We start from the raw sequence: 24,080 nt of genomic DNA on the forward strand, positions 1-24,080 counted from the left end.
AGGATCGTGGCAGTAAATTTAAGTATCAAAGCATTTCAACATGAGCCATTCCCTTTTAATGCACATGGTCAGGGACGTTACATTTTAGTAGCAGGTAAGTAGGTCTGTCAATCACTGGATAAAACATGTGCCGAGTCAAGCTCATTAATATAATCTTGTTACTGTTAAAGGAGACCTGTTATGGCCATTTTTACAAGATGTAATAAGTCCCAGGTGTCTCCTGAATGCGTATGTGAAGTTTCAGCTCAAAATACCCCACGGATCATTTATTATACCATGTTATAAATGCCTCTTTTTGGATGGAATCAAAAACACGCTGATTTTGTGTGTGTCTCTTTAAATGCAAATGAGCTGCTGCACACCGCCCCTTTTCTGGAAGAGGGCTGTGCCTTTTCAGCTCCCGCTTCAGACACTACAGCAACAACAAATCAGAACCAATATGATTGACAGCGGAAATACCGGAGTTCAGCCATATATGTATATCCAGTCTTCGTGAATGAGACAATGGTAACTTTAGCGCATTAGCCATGGAATCAGCTATCAAGCACATTTGGAAAGGAGATTTGCAAATATTCACAAAATATAAGTGCGATACTTTCATCTTCAGGACGTGAAGCTGGAACATGAACAGTTGGTCTGATCCATGCTTGAGAATCACATTTTTAAAGATCCCGATTTATATTGATACACATTCACAAAGCAGTCTGGTGTAAAATGATTTGCACAAACATACACACATTTTTGTATGTTTTGGGGCACATTTCCTTCAAAAACAAAACTGTCCACTGCGTCTTCAGCAGCTCTGATGCCAGGAGTACATGAAGACTCTTATGTTCACTTTTACATCCAACAACAAAACTCTTATTAAGCTGAGACATTATTCTTCTCACCGTATTTGCTCCAGCTCAAGAAGATGGAAAAAAAAAAAAAAAAAAAACACAGCTTTCCCCATTGCACGGCTTTTTCTATTTCAAAGAATGAACACAAGACCTGGCTCGTACCCATCTCTTTTGGGGGTAGTATTCTACATTTTCTCTCTTTTGGGGGTAGCCTCCTTACCCCTGCCTCCTATCTCTGGCAGGATATGACAGATATTCCCAGCCAATCACATGTAAGCCATTGCTTTATAAGTCTGTTCACAATCTATCAGATTGCTGTTTCAGTGTGCTAACGCGGCAACCTCCACCACCCAACCACCACCAGTTGAGTCCCGTCCTGCACGGGGGTAGGCTCCTCGCCCCTGCCTCCTATTTCCAGCAGGATATGACGGTTCCGAGTACTTCAACTTCGGACCCCCAGACAGGGCCTACACCAAAGAGAGACATTACTTTTCTGTTTTATATTCATCAAATAAATGTCATCTTCAATTTCACTCAAGTCTGTGAGTCTTCCTGATTGCAATTTTTGTTTCTCTTGTCTAGTCAGTTTGTCAGTGTAAGTTCCTTGTATCCCTGTTTGCTCCCATTCAGTTATTATATGTTCTGTTTTTGTTATGAGTTTTCTCCATTTGTGAGTGTTGGTTTCTCTTTCTTTTTTTTTTTTGTCCCAACTTCCCCTCCACGACTTGGAGCCACGCAGTTTTCTCTATCGTGAGAGTTTGTTTTTTTGTTTTGTTAAATATTTATTTATCTCATTCCTGCATATCGGTACTCACATAACCAGTTCCTGACATAAACATTCTTAAGTTTCAAACATTGCATTCTCTCCTTTGTCTTCTTGATCTGCATATTATTATGTCATATTTTCTGGACATTTATTTCCCCCCTTGTTCCATGGGTAACCCTTTTTGTCTAGGGTACTTATTATTATTAAATTTTTTTAATTAGGCCTAAATTCCTTTTTGGGGTAAGTTCCTCTCTCCTGCTGTAATCGTCTTCTAGCAGGATCTGATGGTTTGAGCAAAAATTCTGAACGCTGAATTGTAGGACGGGGCTTATGCCAAAAGAACATTCTATCACATATCATGATTTATTTAATTTATTCAGAGTCGTTCTGGTAGAAGTAAATCTTGTGTAAATTGTCATGTGAACATTCAGCTTTATGCTAAGCCAAAATGCTATTTCTAATCATTTACATTATTTTTAAACAAGAAAATCCATGTTAGATAAACTTTTCTCTAGTTAAAACTTTGATATTAGGACAAAAATCTTATACATGGTGAGAATTTTTGTATTGTTTTTCTGTAAACAAAATATAGAGCTGTCAGAATTAACTAATTAACACATGCAATTAAAAAAGTTTAAAACTGAAATTTTTATCAATTGCGATTAATGTATTTACAATAATATGGCATAAATACTTGTGTGAAACTTTATAATGTGTCCGCTCAGAGTAATTGCACTGACGCACCCTTCAAAAATGGACACGGCGCCAGAGCCCTTCTACCAATATGAGCCTTCAAGCCTAGCATAAAATAGCATAATGCTGCGGTCCCAATGACATTCTATGGGCGGTACTGTCACAATACTCTCCTACGATAGAGCCGTGGAGGTTGTCTCAATAAATAAATGAATCTCTGACAGCACTTCCCTGTCAGTGATCAAATGGAGAACGGAGCACTTAGCTCTATTTTATGTACAAAACAAGCCCTTGCAAGACACATTTTAATTCCCACAGAAGCAAGTCAAGTATTTAAGTCTTCACCATAATGCAGAATGAGACATTTTTGTTTCTGGAGGCTCTTTTCATGGTGAGATCAAAGCTTGACACTGGCATTGACGCTCTGCCAAGAATCATGAACGTAGCTTCACGATTGTTGTAAAAAAGAGGCTAGTTACAGTCTACAGATTAATATTGTGGAGGATGACAGTTTAAGAGATTTAATGCCCATTGCAATGAATATACAACCTATGGGATAAATAGTTATTTTAATTAGTCAACTTCCCGCATAGTCTTTGGGAAACATTTAATGTTACTTGAATTGTTGATATTTTAGTGGATGGCTTTGTTTATAAAATGTTAATGAAGCATTATATTGATACAAATTGTTTTGTCATTTTGACAAAAAAAGTGTGTGTGTGTATATATATATATATATTAGTGTCCAATTTCAGTACTTTCAAAATCTGGATTAATCACGACTACAAAACAAATTATGCGATAAACACAGCTGACAGTACTACTGAAAATCCTTACAACAAGATCAATTTGCTTTCTTGTTTTAGAAGCAACAGTACATAAGATATTTAGGCTTTTTTCAGAGAATGTATTTTTATCTTGTATTTAATATTAAAAATTTATATTTTATCCAACTGTACTGGCAGATTTTTTATTGTAAAAAATATATTTTTTTTTAGTATTTAGATTACATTACTGACATTGAGTAATCTAACAGAATACGTTATAAATGACATTTTACAGCATGCATTATGTAATCTTTAGTGGAATACATTTTATAAGTAACCCTCCCAACCCTGTCCACACCCTACCCCACACTCCAGTCCAACCTCTAAAATACTTTTTTTAGAATTATTTTAAAAATAATTGCTTTATGAATCACGTTTCCATAAGAGGACACCCAGAAATTTCCCCAAAGGGAGGTTTTGTCATATTTGTGTATACCTCCCCACACACACAAGTCAAAATCATTGACTTTTTTTAAACAGTAAAAGTTCAAAACAGCTCTTCATTTCACTTTGACAGCCCCCTCTACAAGATTTAGATACACTGGAAATTCGTTCTGACACCAAAATAGATATTTAATTTTCTGAATCTGTTTATCAGTCTTTCTTCATTGCACTTAATCAGAGACACTGAAAGTTGACTAAGCTCAGAAGTCATCTTCAGAAATGGGTGTGGTCTAGACACTATATCAAACATATTGTACGAAAACGCTGTATAACAATGCTTTTTATCCTAATCTACACTCACACAGTGCTTCACTCTATTAGCTTTTCTCAATGTCATTAGGGCATCATTAAAAACACATTATGCAAATTAATATATTATCTATAATGATACATTCTAATTACCATAAGTTGTGAAAGACGTTTCACCCGTAATCAAAGCTTCCTTCATGTAGGCGTGCATTGTCATTCTCACACTGTGACACACAGCGAGAGTCAGAATAACACAAGTCCTTCTAGCTAACTTGTAGGAAATACCAAAAAGAATATTTACCTCATTCACCATTCACTTTTATTGTATGAAAAAATAAAATGCAATTAAAAGTGATTGGTGACTGAGGCTAACATTCTATCTAACATGTTTTTGTGTTTCATCAAAGCAAGCAAGCTATACAATTTTGGAACAACACGAAGAGTAAATGACAACATGTATCATAATTTACATATAAACTATCCCCCCAAAAATTAGACCTACACTAGTCTTAAATCCACACACTGTATTTAGCTAATCTGGTTCCTAATGACATTTTAAAATTCCAATGTGGCCTGTAAGGAAGGTATGTTGTGTGTATGTGTGTGTGTGGTCACTGGTCAGCTTTGAAGATAGCACCGTCATTAATACTGTTGCTGTGCACCATGGCTCTTCTGGTATGTGCACTGTGATATTATTTTTCTTACTGTAGCAGGTCTTGTGTCTCTGATAGCAAAGGTTTAAGACTCATGTTAGCTAGAAACCACATATGGTGATGACCAGTAGCGGTTCTTGCTTGTTTGGCACCCTGGGCAAAACCAGTATCAACACGCCCCCAAAGTTGTTGGGGGGGAGGGGGGGCTGCCACTGCCTTGTGCCGGCCCCCGCAAGATGCCGCCCTGGGTGGTTGCCCATGTTGCCCATGCCTAAATCCGCCACTGGTGACTTGCATACTAGCTACATGTGTATTGTAATTTTCATGTGTACTGTATGAGTGTTTAACATCTGTGCAGATGCTGCAAGGAAACACAGTTCATTAAGATTTCCATGCATAACACTGTGCTGTGCCTGACATCTGGACTGAACCACAAACACTTAAAAGCACAAGCCACCTCTAATTCAGCTTCCTGCCACAAACATGCACACACCGTACACAAACACTCACACCTAAAATATATACACACTAGAGTAGGGCTGGGTGATTATAGCAAAAAAAATTATATTTCTATATTTTTCCATCATCTGAAAATATTCTATATCTCCAATGTATTTGCTCTGAAATGGCACAAGTGTTTGTTTGTTTTTTAATTAGCAGAACAATCATTTTATCCAAAGAGCCATTGTAGACAAGCAGACTATTTAAAAATAATGAAGGCATATTTTTCACAAAATTAACACAAAGGAAAAATAAATTTTACAGTTTACAATGTTCCAAATCTGGTGAAATGCTGTCATCTTCTCCTTTTCTTTTATATTGTGCTGCTTTTATAGATTTGCATACTTATACTAATGTTTGGTACTGCGCGAATGCTTGATCATGCAGTACTTTTCTTTCTCATTTCACGTGAACTGCTCTAAAAGTACTAAAAACACAAGCCCATGATCCCTGTGCATGGACAGATCAGTGCATCACCTGTGTTTATTCTGAAGTGCACACACACCATGATTATCTGTCTTTAAGTGCAGCCTTTTGTGGTTTAAGAATCACATACAGTATGACCAAATCACCATTTTTATGTTATTTTGATTAATTGTGCAGCCCTGAAGTATCCGGAAAAGAGCCTACTCATGCACTTTTATGAAACTTAATGGCCAATTAAAAAGCACATTATAATCGTCATAATATTCCCAATATTGCTTCATTTTATATAGTCAGAAAAATAATCGTGATTATCTTGTAAATATTCTAGCCCTACACTACAGATACACATGTCTTCTACCGATACTCATGCTGTTCTAAAAGCTGAAGCATGTAAGTTCTATTGTACACATACAAATAATAACATAAAACAATCAAACAGAACTTATGCACAACTATACACAAGCAAACTTTACCATGGTTGGAACATTGAAGAAAAACAGCTTAAAATTATCCAAAAACTATATGGGTTCACACCCACCACCACACATTTTTCTAACCTCACACTTCTTCCCCCCTTTTAGAAAGGTGATAAAGGCATCTCCTTGAAATGCATTCTCAAACTTTTTGTACTCTTTACATCCTTAATCTCCTTTCATGGTGTGTCAGGCCTGGGGTGCAGTGCATATTTATGCTCCCATGCCACTGTGAGGGCACTGAAGCCAGTGAGAATAGGGGAGAGCTCATTCCAGCATCCATGTACATACATTCTGATTCTTTAATTCTGAGACTGTGCCAGTGGCATGGCTCTGTGTGAGCAGAAATTAATGCTGTCTCACACGTTGTACTCTACATTGAGCTTTTCCACACAATTGTGTATTACGAAAAGGTGGACATAAAGGTGAAGTTTACAATATCTGTTCCTAGCGGCACCAAGCCGAATTGCAAAAATAATTATTCTTATTTTTTGTCCTGTCCTCTGTCTGCAATTTTTTTTAGGACAAACAGGTTATCCCATCTAAAGCTCATCCCAATGTTTGAGATATGTCTACTAGGTCTTCTGCGTCCCATCCAGGAGCCAGACGTGGAGGTTCCATAGGTCTGGCCGTGGGGGCCGGAGCTTGCCCTGCCCCTGAGTGAGAAGGTCCTGTCTCATGTGAATGTGCCAGGGAGGGGCTACTGCCAAGAGCATCAGATCTGAGAACCAATCCGGTTGGGCAAGTACAGCACTCTCATCAGGACTTGCTGCCCATCCTCCCTGACTTTGCACAATGTCTGTGCAATGAGGCTCACTGGGGGAAACATGTACTTGTGCAGCCCCTAAGGCCAGCTGTGCACAAAGGTATCTGTGATGAGGGGAGCCTCGGACAGGGAGTACCAAAGAGGGCGATGAGAGGACCCTCGGGAGGCAAAGAGGTCCACCTGTGCCTCCCCAAATCTCTCCCAAGTCAGCTGGACTGTGTGGGGGTGGAGTCTCCACTCTCCACAGAGCGTTACCTGTCACGAGAGCATATCCGCTGCATGAACGAGGACGGCCGGGAGGTGAGTGGCTTGCAGAGACTTCAACGTCTGCTGACAACAAAGGAGGACATAGGAGTTGCGACATGCGATTTGAGCATACACTGCCCTGACGGTTCATATATGCCATGGTTGCTGTGTTGTCCATCTGGACCAACATGCGCTTGCCCTGAATCAACAGTAGAAGCCTCCGCAGGGCCAGTGATACTGCTAGCAACTCCAGTTCTATTGCAGGCAGGGCCCTGTCCAGAGCCCAATACTGCCTGCATGTTGTACATGGCACCCCAGCCCGAATTCGAGACATCCATCGTGACCTCGATGCGATTCGAGACCTGCTCTAATGGAACCCCTACCGGTAGAAATGCCAGATCTGACCAAGGGCTGAAAGTATGGCGGTACTGTGGCATGATATTCACGTGCTGAATGCCTTAGCGCCATGCCCACCTCGGGGCTCGAGTCTATAGCCAGTTCTGGAGTGGCCTCATACGCATCAACCCGAGGGGGAGTAACGCCACCAAGGATGCTCCAGGAGCCCCTGAAATTGTTTCAATGGCACCACTTTCCTTCGCCTGAAGGTTCTCAGACAGTCCAGCACCAACTGCCCACACTCGTTCGTAAGGCGTGCCATTATAGTGATTGAGTCCAAATCCATACAGTGAAAAGAGATGCTCTACACCAGACCTGAAACCCCAGTAGGTCAAGGTGCTGAAGCATGAGGTCCCTGTGCACACACAATAGAACAAAAGCCTGTGAAAGTCTTTGTTCAAGGCACGCTGATCCAGAATTGGGCGCAATCCACCCCCTCTCTTTGGAACGATAAAATAAGGGCTGTAAAAGCACTTGTGTGTCTCGGATAAAGGGATGGGCTCTATCGCTCCCTTCGCCAGAAAAGTGGCAATCTCCGCCCGAAGGACTGAGGTATCCTCGTCTCGCACCATGGTGGAGAGGATGCCACTGAACCTGGGCATCCGTCTGATGAACTGGATCACGCAGCCGAGACTAATCGTCCTGATGAGCCAACATGATGGGCTTTAAAGCACTAACCAGGCTCCCAGCCTCTGCACTGATGGCACCAGGGACACGATTGATTTGATCATACCCGGGGTGGGTTGTTCATGGTAAATCAGAGAACACCCCACTGGGAAGATCGTCCGGGGGAGGCGTGCCTGCAACGGTGGCTGGGGTGGGTGAGCTGGGAGGGGTGAGCGGCCCAAAAAACCGCCGCACTTACCTGTTTGCCAGAATAAGGAAATGCGAGACCCACGTGCTACACTTTACTAACCACTGTGCTACACTTTACTTTTACTTTCTATTGTCCTGTATTTTATTTAAATGTATTTATTAAATATTTTCTTTCCTTATTTTTCCTTTAAATACTTGTAATTAAACAGTTATTGTTTTACTTTTTCTTTCCCAATGCATTTTTGTTCTTAAATTATTGTTATAATGCATTTATTTATCTTCATTATAAATCTTTATTTACTTATTTAATTTTATGTTCTTAAATTATTATAAACATGCCTTTTTAGTCATTTTAGTTTTTAGTGCATCACTTTGCATTAAAATTGTGAAAAAAGCCTTGATTTATCTTGTATCAAGGTCTGGATTGAGAGGGTGGAAGAGAGAGAAAATGCAAAATCTAGCTTTCCCCGTTCTCTCCCTCTGGGTCAGTACCGTTCTTGATCTTAGTTCCTCTCTCTGTGGGTTTCATTCACACTGGCTTAACTCAACTCAACTCCCATGTGCACATCCACTGACCCTCAGATCAGTGCACAGAGATGCACAGGATGATGAAACGCAGCTGTGGTGTAAAATCCTGCCGATTCCTCCACTCTCCCTTTGCGCACATGTCTGGGACAAATTGCCACTGTCACCCCTGTAGATATTTCGGTTTCCTATTGGCAGAAAGAGCTGTACAAAGGAAATAAATGTGACAGGGAGGCAATATAAACAGGGGAGACGGCCTATCAATCAGTCTTTGTCAGACTCAGAGGGAATCAGACCCCTTCTGTGGGCACAGTATGTCCTGTCAGCATGTCCATTAAGTCCTATTTAAAGGACAGACTTTCGCTCGCCGTCCATTCATCTCACTCTGTTCCTAAACCCTCTGACAGCCTTAACACATACATGCACACACATGTTGGTGCGGCTATCCTTATGAGGAATCTCCATTGACATAATAAAGTTGTATACTGTACGAACTATACTGTAGATTATATCCCCTAACCCTAAACCTAACCCTCACAAAAATATTTCTGCATTTTTAGCTTTAAAAAAAAAAAAAAGAACTAATGTTTTTAATGTTTTTTTAAGGTCATTTGTATTTTGGGGACACTAGAAATGTCCTCATAAACCACATTTATAGTGTAATAACCTTGTAATTACAAACACACACACACATTCTTACTCATGAGAGCTAGACCTCCTTGAAGAATGTATATTTTGAGTCAGGGGATAACACTGCTTCTGGCAAGGTTAAAGAAAAAGTAGACCTTAAAAATTACAATTCTGTCATTATTTACTTATCCTCATGTTTTTTCAAAGCCATTTGACTCTGAACAGTGACCAAGGAGTGTTATAAGATTATCAGTGAATAAAGACTTTGGAATTTCGGCCTGTTTCTCACATAAAGCTAATGAATGACATCAGAAGATGTGGGATATAGTAAAATAATGTTATAGAACATTTTTATGGTGCTTTTTTGTCCTTTATGGAGCTGTAACGAACACAAGTTGAGACAGTCACAATGTCGGGGTAAACTGCTTTATTAAACAAAGCAGGCAACAGTACAAAAGGGCAAACCCAGTGAAGAGTAGTAAAGGGGAGCGTGAGGTCGAAGCCGGGGAATCAGAGTATATCAAACGAGACGAGACAAGCGAGAGGAAAAGACAGGGGATTCTAGGGGAACACTAGAGCTGGCAAAGTGAAGGGGTAAACTAAACAACCAACAAGAGTGAAGCAAAAGGGCAGCGTATAAATAGGGGAAAACGAACAGTGCAGGTGAGACTAATAATCTAGTGATAGAACGAGTGCGGGTGAAACTAATACTCTGATGATTGTGAGCGAGCGCGAGAGCCAGAGGGGGCGGGTGCAGGTGAAACTAATAACAGAGAACGTGCACGCTAACAAGGGGACTGTGGAGTGAAATACGGGACGAAATGGGCAAAGAAGAGGTAAGGGCAAAACGGGACAAGGTGAATGTTACAGGAGCTTGACAATTTTTGCAATATTTATGTGCAATACACAGTTTAATTTAAATTTAAATTTATATTATCCAACATATCCACTTCTGCCATTACTTACATTGCTCTGTACATAATATACAGGTTTTTGTTCTTTATATAACAGATTGTATTAGATTTGCACTACGTGTGTGTATGTGGGTATGTATGAAGGTGAGTGTATGTACGTATATGTATAATTATTTATTTTGTGTTCTTTTTTGTTTTTAATTACCTATGTCTTGCTGCTGTTTTTGGTATTGTTTGTATTGTTGTTGACTGGAAGCTCCTGTCACCAAGACAAATTCCTTGTATGTGTAAGCATACTTGGCAATAAAGCTGATTCTGATTCTGACAGCCCCTTCAAAAACTATACAATATGTTTTGGTTGTATGGAAAAGAGTAGCTTGGAGACTTTGCAAAAAATGTCCTTTAGTTTTCCACAGAAGAAATTCATACAGGGGTGTTTTCCCGTACAACTATGTACAGTAACTCACTGCTTACCTACCATTGTATAATGTATCGTTGGAGAAATGAACTAGCAAGTCATGGCTGTTTCCCGAAACCGTAGTAATTATGTCTCACATCCATCATTTAAATCATGTTGTTTCAACAATATAGAGCTTCTGCTGAGATCAAATTATAATAGCTAATTTACACGCACTCCAGAAAATTTTTAAATAGACATGAAAGACAAGACCTTTGCGCCATGCAAATTTAACAGAAACATTGCACTGCAATAGTGGAGTTTCCCTTTAAATCAGACTTCAGGGTTCCCCTGACACACGTGAGCACATACGCACATGCACACTCTTTAAAAACAAAATAATTCATTCTTCTCCATTTAAACTTGCTCACAACTCATTTTACCTATGTCTATGGCAATTAAGATTAATGCAATCAAAATGGTGACTCTTCCTTAATTCTTATATTTATTTATTTCCATTCCAATAAAGCTGTCAGAATATCTAGGGCGGCTGTGGCTCAGTTGGTAGAGTGGGTCAGCCATTAATCGCAGGGTTGGTGGTTCGAATCCCAGCCCACATGACTCCACATGCTGAAGTGCCCTTGGGCAAGACACTGAACCCCAAGTTGTTCCCACCTTGCATGGCAGCTCTGCCACCATTGGTGTGTGAATGGGTGAATGAGTCACTGTGTAAAGTGCTTTGAATACTGTTAAGGTTAAAAAGGTGCTATATAAGTTGCTGAAAAGTCTGGTAAAAATTGATTCAAGGTTTTACAATGGGAACATAATAATAAATAATTTCCTTAAAATATGGAAATTGATTAAATAATTTCTAGATCTTCCACACATACATTTGAACAGCCCGATTTGTAACAACCATGCCTCTATCCATGGCTTACAAGATGAGGTTTTCTTTCAATGGCGGCTCCCCCAGTCAACAACTTTGGGGGAGTTCTAATTTAACCCCAACAAGGTCAACATCTTTAGGGTCGTGTTGAAGCGGGTTTCATACAGGGTGCCAAAAATGCTAGAACTGCCACTGGCCTGAAGATATAAGATTTATTTTTCTTAAGTGACTTTTTCCATGTTTTCTAAAGTCATAAAAGTTGTGTTACATACATAGCTGTGTGTGAGGAATTAACCAAAACTGCAAAACTGTTTCCTTTGAGACACAAAACGTTCTTCCTACAGGGGGCGCTTGATGGCAGTAGACCACAGCAGTATCTACACAATAATTTCTTAAACTCTTCATCCATCCAGTTATAACCGACTGGGATTAGTCCATCCTGACCAGCGCTGAGAAAATGAACAAGTGATAGCACCCTCAATGTGCTGCTTTAGCAGCGGTCTGGACCTCTGGAGAGAGATGGCTAGGCACTGAACAGTGATTTACAGACGATTAATGATATTCAAAACTTTTCTGAATAATTACTGAATAGTAATAAAGGAAAACTGATAATTATAATGATTATTACCTGTGGATGGAAACCCGCCACAGCAGTATCTATACAATACTTTATCATCCAGTGCTAATAAATGACTTTGAATTGTCCATCCTGACCAGCGTTGAGAAAATAAACCGTTTTAATAATATTAAAACTTTCTGAATAAACACTGAATTAAAGATTCAGTGTGCTGCACTGTATCATCAACTTGCATGATATGATCAGACATAGGGCAATTAAAAAATTGCAGTCATGTGTTGTTCAGTTCTAGCTTAACATTTTATTTTTGAATATGAAACATTTACTGAGGTCAAGACCTCTGTGACCTCATAGCTGGTTTTGGCCAAGGTTGAGAGGTATTTTACTGTGTAATATATTTTTATGAGTTGGGCCTTGTATAGCAGGAGACAATTTAGCCAGACATGCCTTGAAGGACCTCTTTGAACAAAGCTGCTTCCAACTAAGGCTTGTGAAAGCATAGATGTGCAAAGTTTATTCAGCCACCGAGGATTGTGGAGCATGTGTTCGGATGAATATCCAATCGATTACTGTAAGCTTATGCAAAGAGTCTGAGAATCAGTCTCATTACGACTTTGCATGAGGTATAGACTGTACAGTCCTGCATGCGGACACACACACACACATCCATTCTCCATCTTATTCACCCCAACCCTCACCCCTTTACTCTGTGAGAGAGTTCACCAGTGGAGAACTGCAGAACTGAGCTAACAAGAACCACAAACTCGGATTAATTTCCATAAATTATTATGCCTCAGCAATGCAATAAATACAATTTAATTTATTATCATAAAAAGGCACAAAAAGCAGCTCTTTGCATCAGTTGAAAATCATAACCCTGTAATTAACTCAGAGAAAAGCAATTTATCCACACTTCAGAAAGGCCTTGCCACTCTCACTCTTTCCTGTTGGCACCTTTCGGATAGTTTTAATTATTTAACTACAATGGCTGCCTCTCGAAACTGTTTCCTAGCCTGGTACCATGTTTCTTATTAATGTCAGGAGGAAATAGCGATACAGCTTTGGTACAGCTGCTGTCTGTTTCCATAGGACAAGCCTATTTTTTTAGAGTCTCAAATGAGCCCAAATTGCTTCCTGTGTTGCACTGCACATTTAGAGGCGTAATGAATGTCCTAAACAAAATAAAGGAGTGGGCTAGGTAAGTTATCTTTGCATAATAAAGGCTAGACGTTTTATGTAATATCCTATTTGAATACATTTCTGCTAATATAACATCACTATTGCAAAACAGTTGTCATATATTGAGACTTGAGTCTCATGTAACATCCAAACTGATACATTTTGTTTGAAAATGGATTGATTTTCCTAACTTGAGTTGAGTTTTCCACACTAAAACTAAGACTTTGGAAAACACTCAAGTACTGCATATTTTTGAAAATAATGATGTTAGGAAACTGAGCTTTCAAACAAAACGCATTAGTGTGGATGTGGCCTTAGACATTTGTAATGATATACACTCACAGAGCACTTTATTAGGAACACTGGTCCACCTACTTATCATGTGATTATTTAATCAGCCAATTGTGTGGTAGCATGCAATGCATAAAATAATCCAGATGTGGGTGAGGAGCTTCAGATAATGTTCACATTATTCATCAATGGGGAAATTTGTTTTGACCATGGCATAAATGTTGGTGCCAGACGGGCTGGTTTGAGTATTTTTGTAACTGCTGATCTCCTGGGATTTTCACACACAGCAGTCTCTATAGTCTACTCAGAGTGGTGCTCATCCAGTGAGTGGCAGTTAAGTGGACAGAAATGCCTTTTTAATGAGAGAGATCAATAAAGATTGGCCAGACCGGTTCAAGCTGACAGAAAGGCTACGGTAACTCAGATAACCACTCTGTACAATTGTAGTGAGCAGAATAGCATCTCAGAATGCACAACACACTAAGGCGATGGGCTACCATAGCAGAAGAACACATTAGACACTTTATTATGACTGTAGTGTTCCTAATAAAGTGCTCAGTTATTATATTACATCAGGAATAAAAAACCCATGAAATGCTTCGAGTATGGTTTTCTTTATTAGGTCAACAAATTTGCTTTTGAAACAGAAAGTGAGGCCAGCACATATTAAAGGGCTCATCTCTTTTAAAATAAATAGCCAGCTGTTAAACTGGGCCAGAAAAGTGTGGAACTGCATTCTGGCACCTTCGATTTAAAAAAAAAAAAAAAAAGAAGATCCCATTTATTTGATTCCATTTCTTGTACAGTCCTGTTTTATTTTTTTATCCACTTCACACATTCTGTCTCCATTTAACATGTGTACTTGCTCCAAAAAATTAGTTGCAGAATCAGCACTCGATTTTAGGGTTCCCATACCTCCAAAATTCTAACTTAACCCCTGTGCATAGCCAATATCCTTTAGTTTACTCAATGATTTGCTGCTTTTCTATTTGTAGTAAGAAGCAGGTGGTGTTAGGGAAAATGTATATTTTTAATAATAATTGGATGGTATATGCATGCAATAAAATGTAGACAAAAGCAATCGCGAAGCTCTCAGTGTCCCTGTCGAGTAAACAGGTTAAGAGACTGGCATGTAGTTGTAGCTGTGTAGTTGACACTGCAGAACTAATTAAGAAAACCAACCATACCCAGATTCTCCACAGAGAAACTGTTATCTGTGTAAGAACAGGTGTGTAGAGGCCAGGCGTTTCCATGTTCATCACAATTAATACAATTTTACGAGCACGGTTATCCTCTCTGTCACTGCAGAGAGAGAAAGACCTGAAGTGAACCAGCTCAAACTCTTCCCTCCTTCGTGGTCACCTAATTCAAATGTAGAAAGGATTACTCTGAATGCCACCTGCTTGTTTTGCTCAACCATGTAGAGTTTTTATTTTTTAGTTACATGAACTGAGGGATAGAATAAGGGGTTGCTGTGGTTATGGGAGAGAGTTTGATCTGATGGCTGCAATGTTGTCATTAATTAGAACAGACAGCCATACTATTGCATTGTTAAATCCATTAACATGCATGTACAATTACAGGCGATTCATCAAATCTTAGAAATTATAGCATATTTAAATCTAAATCAGCATGAGTTAATTTAACATTGGTGATTAATTAAAGGCCCTCCTGTACATACACAAAGAGAGTATGTATAAACATACTCAAGACCACAAACCTGCACACAATGCACAAACCAACGATTCCCACACAATGCAGCAAAAGCCAAAGTCAACTGCAAACAAAAAAATTAGCATTTACAATAGTAGGAGGCAGTGATGTCTTTCAGTGCAATAAAACGCATAATAAACATGCCATATGCAAGCAAGGAGAGAACAAATTAACTCTGTTTTAAAACCTGGTGAGCTTTATCACCGTCTACAAATCAGATTTTTTTTTTGTCAGATACGTTACTTTTCTTGACATATACAGTATGCGCACACAGTGGGTGCTTGGGTCTAAGGAGGTTAAGACCAGGAACATGTATTAAGAAAGTAAATAGGCATAATTTTGATTTCATATTGACTTTGAGGGGCAATAAGTTTTGGCTTGCTGTGTGCATAGTTCAAAAGTCCACCACTAAGGCCCATTGGCTTAAAGAACTCCTCCTGAATTTTTGTTACACTCCACAAGTATGATATATTCAACTCACATCAATGCCTAGTTCAACAATACAAATCATTTACAGAGTAGGCTCTCTCTGTCAACCATGCCAGTCCAAACTCATGAAGGGTGCCCCATGTTCAGTGAACTTTGGGTGTGGGTGGGTGCATTTTGATCCATTCTGTTAAAAGCAAAGTCAAAAGTCAGCCACATTCTAACAAACTAAAAACAAACTTTTTAATTACACTGAGATCTAACATCTAGCACAACTCTGCAAATTTCATATTCCTGGTAGCTCTAGAATGTGTAAATATGAAGTTTCCTCAGGAATTAACTATGTGGTCTCTTGTAATGAAGTGAAATATTCCCCACACAAGCAAGCTCCAGCCCTTCTCTCGTCTTCTCTTAGAACTTTAAACTGCTGCGTAGCCATGGGGAGGAACAAACTCAGAATTATGCATACAGGACTTGTCTGAAACTTTTTTGGAGCAAGATCAATTCAAAGACAGCTTTGAAATAGAGTTGGACTCGGATTTATTTCCTGATCCATGGGAAAAATGCTACATTTTCGATGTGAGTAGAACTCCACAGGGAAGCAACCGGTTCAGCAGGCCTTGCTCTCTCTGTCTGGACAATATGACCACATTGAGGAACACTTAAAAGTGCATGATGTGAGATGATTCTGAAGATCTCAAACTTATGTGAAGTTCAGTGGAGTTGTTTTAATGACATCCCCAAGGCTTCTAATTAGAAGACTCCATATTTACTTTGAGATACTGTGCTCATTAAATATATTTTTTGACTTGTTCAAGGCTACTGCTATCTTCTGACATTTGAATTCATAACTTATGTAAAAATGTATTGATTGACTGTAATTCCTGCAAGATCCAATTCAATCAGGAACATTAACAAAAGCTTTGCTATTGCAAACTAATTTAATAATAATAATAATAATAAAAAGATAATCTATTAAAAAAAAAATTCCCAGCATATCCAAAACTGCTCCTCAGACATCTCCTCAGAATCACCTCTGATGACTTGTGACAGTGAGCAAGTGTGCACCCAAGAAGCCTTACCATAATTCTGATAGTGTCTATGTTTGTGATTTCCCTCAGGCTAGCTGTGACTCATGGCTCACCTTATCCAGACAAGCTTGACAGAGCTCAATAAAGGGTTGGAGCAAAAAAAAAAAAACTTTTAGCAAACACATCAGAGAGCCCCAAATCTTAACCTCGCCTACCATGAACACAGATTTACTTTTCAGAGGAGCGCTCTAGGGGAACGTCTGATGAGAGCTTCAAAACAAGGCAGAGTTTAACAGGATCAACAATACAAATATCAACATGTACTTATTATGTAATGATTGACTCTCATCAGGGAACAAGTGGGATAGTCCAGACTGACTACTTTGGATGGATGTGATATAAAACACTCACAAAATGATAACATATCCATAAGCATGATTTCTGCCAACATTTGAGTCCTAGCCTAAACCCTACCCATAACATTTCTCAGACCAAAACAATATTATTTCACCTACCAACTTCTGTGCAAATGTAGTATCTTTCTAGCTGAAGATAAAAACAGACATGACATCAAAGGAATAGCGCAGTTGGTGCTTTTCTGGAATTTGTCACATTGGATGGAAATACATTCAGAACTGACACGCCATATTTACAACAAAGCAGTGTTTAAAAGGATCAACAATTCTTAGGTTTGACAGTATTAACTAAAAGAATGGAGTTAAATGCATATGGATTGCTGTTACCTCCTTAACAATTAGACAGTTCTTCAGGTCAGAAATATTTCCTGTATTCACCAAAAAGATTGAATCAATACATACAAAACTAACTAAATAATTCCAATTAATCCTTCTGCACGATTCTCCTTTTAACTTTCATCAATAGAGAGATAAAACTGTCTGCATGTGAAAAGTGCTGTTGTGCATTTTGGTTCATGTAAAAGCTTTTTATGATATATCCAGAGAACAATATGTCTGTATGGAAAAATCAATGCCAATTCTCTCAGTTCAAAAGAACTTGTAGCATTTTTAAAAAGAATAGTGTACATTAAACAGAACATAATCAGACATCAAACACGATCTAAGAATTTATGCTATTTTTCTTTTTGAAACAGAACCATTTCTGTGTTTTCCTGAATCTAAAAAATACTGAATCTAAAAATACTATGGATATTGAAACTAATACTATGGAGTTCTACATTTCAACTCTTTTAAACAGCCAATTGCATATTTCAGATGATTAATAATAGATATATAGAAATTATTTTCAGTGGTGCAGATATACAGATACTGTCCACAGACCTTAAGATATTGTTAATCTAAAATGTTACTTTTTTATTGTTAAAGCTCATTTAAAAAAATATCTATTATAAATAAAAATTGAGGGCTACTTGTATTATTTACCTTTAAAGTGTGATTGTGAAGATATTGAAGCTTAATACGATTGCATGACAGCCATTAATGCTGTCAACATGTTCCTGTTCAGGCATCTGACCACTGTGTCACATTTATTGAGATGCAGGATGACTCCATTTAGACTCTTACATGTCAAATGCTTCTACACACACACACACACACACACACACTGGTGCAACTATCATTATTGGGATTCTCCATAGACATAATTATTTTTATTCTGTACAAACTATAGATTCTATCCCCCAACACTACCCCTAAACCTTACCCTCACAAAATATTTTCTGAATTTTTACATTTTCAATAAAACATTATTTAGTATGTTTAAGCGATTTCAATTAAGGGGACACTGGAAATGTCCTCATAAACCATATTTATAGCATAATACCCTTGTAATTACCAGTTAGTAACCTAAAAAAAGTCCTCGTAAAACACTTAAACCTGCCCACGCACATAATATAAATAAATATATATATATATATATATATATATGCCATAATATATACACCATAAAAGAAACCCAGACTCATGTTGTCTTCTGTTTTCCATCTCCTCTCAAGCCTTCTTTCTGCCCATGCCCTTAATTTTTCTGCAGTACATTATTTTCTTTCTCAGTCCTGCCACTTTTAGCCTCAGGTGAAAGCTATGGTAGTTCAAAGAGCCTTTTACTGGCAAAAGGAGATTAAAAGACGAGAGGCAGGTCATGAGAGGACAGATATAGAAGAGACGAAGAATTAAGAGATGGGAGGATGAGAAAGAGAAAGAGAGAAAGCTAGCTCATATGGCTTTTGTCAAGGTGGGCTGTTTCCATCTATGGGAACAGATCAGGATTAAGGGAGTAAATGATCACCGCAGCATACTGAGTTTCATATTGAGAAGATTCACATGCTCAGTAGACACTCAGGAGCCACTTTAAACTCTTCTGATCTACACAAGCATAACACAGCTTACACTGAGATCACACAACAAATGCAAATGTGTACACATCACACACAGCAAATACTCCATTGGTGCAGCATGGTGCCAATGCCAAATATCAGAATCAGCTTTATTGCCAAGTATGCTTACACATACAAGGAATTTGACTAGGTGACATAAGCTTCCAGTGCACAAACAGTACAGCAACAAGACAGAGATGATAATACAAAAATAGAATAAAAATAAAAATGTAATAGAAAATACAGTATATATAGAAATGCACAACAGGACAATATCTATCTATCTATCTATCTATCTATCTATCTATCTATCTATCTATCTACAATATGCAAATACTTATCTGTTATATACAGAAGCAAGGAGGTGTAATGGGAGAAGAGATATGTTATGTTGGATAAATATAAATATACTAATCTGTGTGTAGATCATTATTACTCAATGGGGCAGTTTTAACTGTTCATGAGATAGACAGCCTGAGGGAAAAAAAACTGTTCCTGTGCCTGACAGTTCAGGTGCTCAGTGCTCTGTAGTGCCTACCAGAAGGCAACAGCTCAAAAAGATAGTGGGCTGGGTGAGTGGGGTCCAGATTTTTACAGCCCTTTTCCTCACTCTGGAAGTGTACAGTTCCTGAAGGGAGGTCAGGGGGCAACCAATAATCCTCTCAGCAGTCCGAACTGTCCTTTGTAGTCTTCAATTTCGTAGCTGCACCAAACCAGACTGTTACTGAAGTGCAGAGGACAGGGTCTCAGTGACTGCGGAGTAGAACTGTATCAGCAGCGCCTGTGGCAGGTTGAACTTCCTCATCTGGTGAATGAAGTACAACCTCTGCCTGGCCTTTTTCATGATGGAGTCAATGTGGGTCTCCCACTTAAGGTCCTGTGAGATGGTAGTGCCCAGGAACCCGAATGATTCCACTGCTGCCACAGTGCTGTTTAGAATGGTGAGGGGGTCAATGTTTGGGTGTTCCTCCTAAACTCCACAATCATCTCCACCGTTTTGAGCGTGTTCAGCTCCAGGTTGTTTTGACTACACCAGTGAGCCAGCCATAAAACCTCCCTTCTGTATACAGACTCATCGTAATCTTGGGTGAGGCCGATGACAGTAGTGTCATCTGGAAACTTCAGGAGATTGACAGAGTAGTGGGGAGGGCACACATCATTGCGGGGGCACCAGTGCTGATTGTACATGTGCTGGAAGTTAATTTCCCCTGTCTCCCTAGCTGCTACCTGTCCATCAGAAAGCTGGTGATCCACTGATAGATAGATGTGGGAATAGAGAGTTGGTGTAATTTAGTCTGTAGAATAGCTGGGATGATGGTGTTGAAAGCCGAACTGAAGTCCACAAAAGGATTTGTGCATATGTCCCTGGTCTGCCCAGATGTTGCAGGAAATGATGCACAGATCCTTTTGTGGACTTCAGTTCGGCTTTCAACACCATCATCCCAGCTATTCTACAGACTAAATTACACCAACTCTCTATTCCCACATCTATCTATCAGTAGATCACCAGCTTTCTGATGGACAGGTAGCAGCTAGGGAGACAGGGGAAATTAACTTCCAGCATATGTCCCTGGTCTGCCCAGATGTTGCAGGAAATGATGCAGTCCTATTTGCTCAATAAGCAAATTGAAGTGGATCTAGAAAGGGTCCAGTGATTTCCTTCAGGTGGGCCAACACCAGTCTTACCATTATTTCATTACCACAGATGTCAGAGCTAAGTGTCTGTAGTCATTAAGTCCTATGATTTGGGGTTTCCTTGGGACAGGAATGATGAAATTACTCTTTACAGTCTTTACTACAGGTATAGCTGATTTTAGTTTCTGCCTATAGATTGGAAGAAGATGAACCAGACAGTGATCAAAAAGTCCCAAAGCTGCTCTAGGGACTGAGCGATATGCATCCTTTATTGTTGTGTAACAATAATCCAGTATATTTCTGTCTCTGGTTGGGCATGTGTTGTTAGTATTTGGGTAGTTCACATGCAAGGTTTGCTTTGTTAAAATCCCCAAGAATAATAATAACGGAGTCTGGGTATTGTTGTTCCATGTCTGTGATTTGATCAGCCAGCTGTTGCAGCGCTGTGTTCACGCACAGGTGTGGGGGAATATAAACACTCACAAGAATAAATGAGGAAAACTCCCGCAGCAATTAGAAAGGCTTACAGTTCATATAGAGCACTTCCAAATTGGGACAGCACATCTTCTTTAACGTTGTTACATCTGTACAACAAATTTCATTGATGTAAAAGCATGTTCCACCGCCAATCATTTTCTCCATTAACTCTGCGATGTGATCCACTCTGAACAGCAGAAAGCCAGGCAGATGTAACGCGCTGTCCGGAATGGCTTCACTCAGCCATGTTTCTGTGAAGCACAAGGCAGCAGAGGTTGAAAAGTCCTTGTTTGTATGGGTGAAGAGAGTAGTTCATAGAGTAGTTTGTCCATTTTGTTAGGAAGAGAGCAGAGATTTGCTAGATGAATACTCGGCAGCGCTGTTCGAAAGCTGCACTGATGAATCTTGACCAGTGTGCCAGTTCACTTCCCTCACCTGCGTCTCTTAAACAACACAGCTGCATCTCTGACTAAAATGTCCAGCAAAGTTTTCGAATAGTTAAAAACTGAGAAAAGTTTGTATGGTATGTGCTGCCGAATGTTCAGCAGCTTGTTCCTGGCAAAACTTATTGGAAAAATATTACTAAACACAGGACAAACAAATGAAAACAACGAAAGAAATGGAGAGTTCCACACCGAGGCAGGCATCTGTGGCGCCATCTTGATTGGTCTTTGGAAATCTGGAACCATTCCTCATGTTTCCAGCAAAAACAAAATTGGCTTTGTACCAGACCCCTAAATTTGCCTGTCTTGAACCAGAAACCAGTGACATTTGTACACACCATAAACAAGGAACATACCCCATTTCTACCAACATGTTACTGGTAGCCAATTTGGAATAATAAATTCCTTGCATTTCCACCAAATTAAAAGTCAGTCCTGCGGCAAAGAAATTGGCTTCACACCAGGCCCTTACACTTGCTCAACCAGGAAGCAGTAATGATGGAGGCTACAGGGCAGGATAATTGCATTGCATAAAGTTTTTAGAACAGCAACTCAAGTCTGACAAAACAAAACTAGATGATAAAGTTTGTAGACGAACTTTGATGTTGGCTTAAATAAAGACAGAAAGTTAAAAAAAAGTTTAAAACCTTTGTGTTTGACTGACAGACAGATAGACAGACAGATAGCATGTTTCATTATTTAGCTAGGTGTTGTTAGCATGTAGCTAGGCATTACTAACATGTTTCTAGCATATAGATGAGCATTGCTTGCATGTTGCTAGGTGTTGATAGCATGTTTAAGTATGAAACTAGGTGTAACTAGCATGTTTTAGCATGTACAGTAACTGCTCATTGATAGCATGTTGCTAGGATTGTTATCATGTTGCTAGGTATTTTTATCATGTGACTAGATGTTCCTAGCATGTTTTAGCATGTAGCTAGACATTACTAACATGTTTCTAGCAAATAGATAAGGGTTGCTCGCTTGTTGCTAGGTGTTTCTAGCATGTTTCTAAGATTGTTATCATGTTGCTAGGTATTGTAAGCATATTTTATCATGTAACTAGGTGTTGCTAGCATGCTTTACCATGTAGCTATGTGTTGCTAGCACGTTTAAGCAAGAAGCTAGATTAATATATTTGTTAGGTGATAAGAAGAAGTGTTCAAATGAAATCTCTGATGTACAGCAATAGGCTTTGACCCCAAAGATTTCTCAGAGAACACAGCGAATGGCTGAAGAAAAGAGAAATATGGTAAGATAAGAATATCCACATGTAGAGATGTCTGCGACATGGCCCATACTGTTGCATTCATCTCAGACTTTGATTGTTTATGCTGTCATTGCAAACTACCTAGACTTTGATGAGAATGTAACCAAGAAGACAAGTGATTCACACAACCTCAGCCTTCTAAAGTTTGAAATTTGTTTCAAACAATGCTTTGATGAAATTTGCAAGACCATAGGGTGTTTCATATGTAATTTTATAATTCTGGATATACTGGCGTGTACTACCCAACAGTCTACTGGACATTATGCCCAAGTTTGGAGGAGGGTCATAATGGCTAAGGAGGGCATTTGGGACAGTACCGTTTTTTTTTTAATCGTGACATCATCACAAACCTTATAATCTGAGATTGGAGGTAGTCAGGATCAGTGGCGTTGAGCATGGCTACAAAGCTGCCCACGGGAATGTTCTCTCTCCTGATGACAACCAGAGGATCTGGGAAGAACACCGGTCCTTCGTTCACATCCATAACCGTGATGTAAACTGTTGCCGTAGAGCTGGGGCCGTACACAACGTCAGGAACCAGAGGGTCTTCGTTTTCTACTTTTATCAGTAGAGTGTGAAACATTGCACTTTCATGGTCCAGAGGCTGAGAAAGGCAACAGACAAGTTTAATAATGTAGCCATAATTAAGTACCAAGCAAGTAACTATACCAAACAAATGAGTGAAAAAGATATCACGTACCTTTACCACAAATAGCATGCCCTCATTGTTGTCCACGTTGGTCTGGATTTCAAAATTCTGGTTGGGATCTCCGTTGATGATGGAGTATATGGCTCTCCAAGCTCCTGTGGCTGGATCATCTCTGTCGTCCACCGTCAGGTTCACGACCACCCCAGTGGAGCCCTCGTTTACTGAAGCCTGGAACTGGAACACAGATCAGATTTTGTTACTTGCTCTGTAAAGCTACATTATATACTTGTACTATTATACTTACACATACATGTTATCACATGTTTACTGAAACAATACTTGAATTTTCAGATTGTAGTCAACTTCATTACCTCAAAATCCAATAATTCTCCCTAAAAATGCCCAGACTTTAGGTGCTGTTCACACCAAATTTGTTTTTGCATTTGTCTGAGATTATTTTCAATATTTTTTCTAACATAAGCTAGAAGGACTTTTTTTTCCATTGTGCTGCATCTCACTGTTTTTCTAACAATACAAATGGCATACAAGCACAGCTCCTATCTACTTGAATGGTAAAACAGAAATCTCAAAA

The 24,080-nt window shown here is 39.1% G+C and overlaps 1 protein-coding gene across 1 annotated transcript in view; it reads right to left on the minus strand.

Moving 5' to 3' along the window:
- The window catches only part of LOC127661937 (cadherin-13-like), a 562,582-nt gene that overhangs the window by 82,846 nt on the left and 455,656 nt on the right, over positions 1–24,080 (minus strand). The window contains exons 9-10 of the mRNA XM_052152905.1: positions 23,540–23,722; positions 23,190–23,443 (exon numbers count right to left, since the gene is read on the minus strand). Of these exons, the coding sequence (XP_052008865.1) occupies positions 23,190–23,443; positions 23,540–23,722 (437 nt within the window). The remainder of the gene's footprint in view (positions 1–23,189; positions 23,444–23,539; positions 23,723–24,080) is intronic.

Source organism: Xyrauchen texanus, chromosome 21 (assembly GCF_025860055.1).
Source record: "Xyrauchen texanus isolate HMW12.3.18 chromosome 21, RBS_HiC_50CHRs, whole genome shotgun sequence".
Lineage (NCBI taxonomy): Eukaryota > Metazoa > Chordata > Actinopteri > Cypriniformes > Catostomidae > Xyrauchen > Xyrauchen texanus.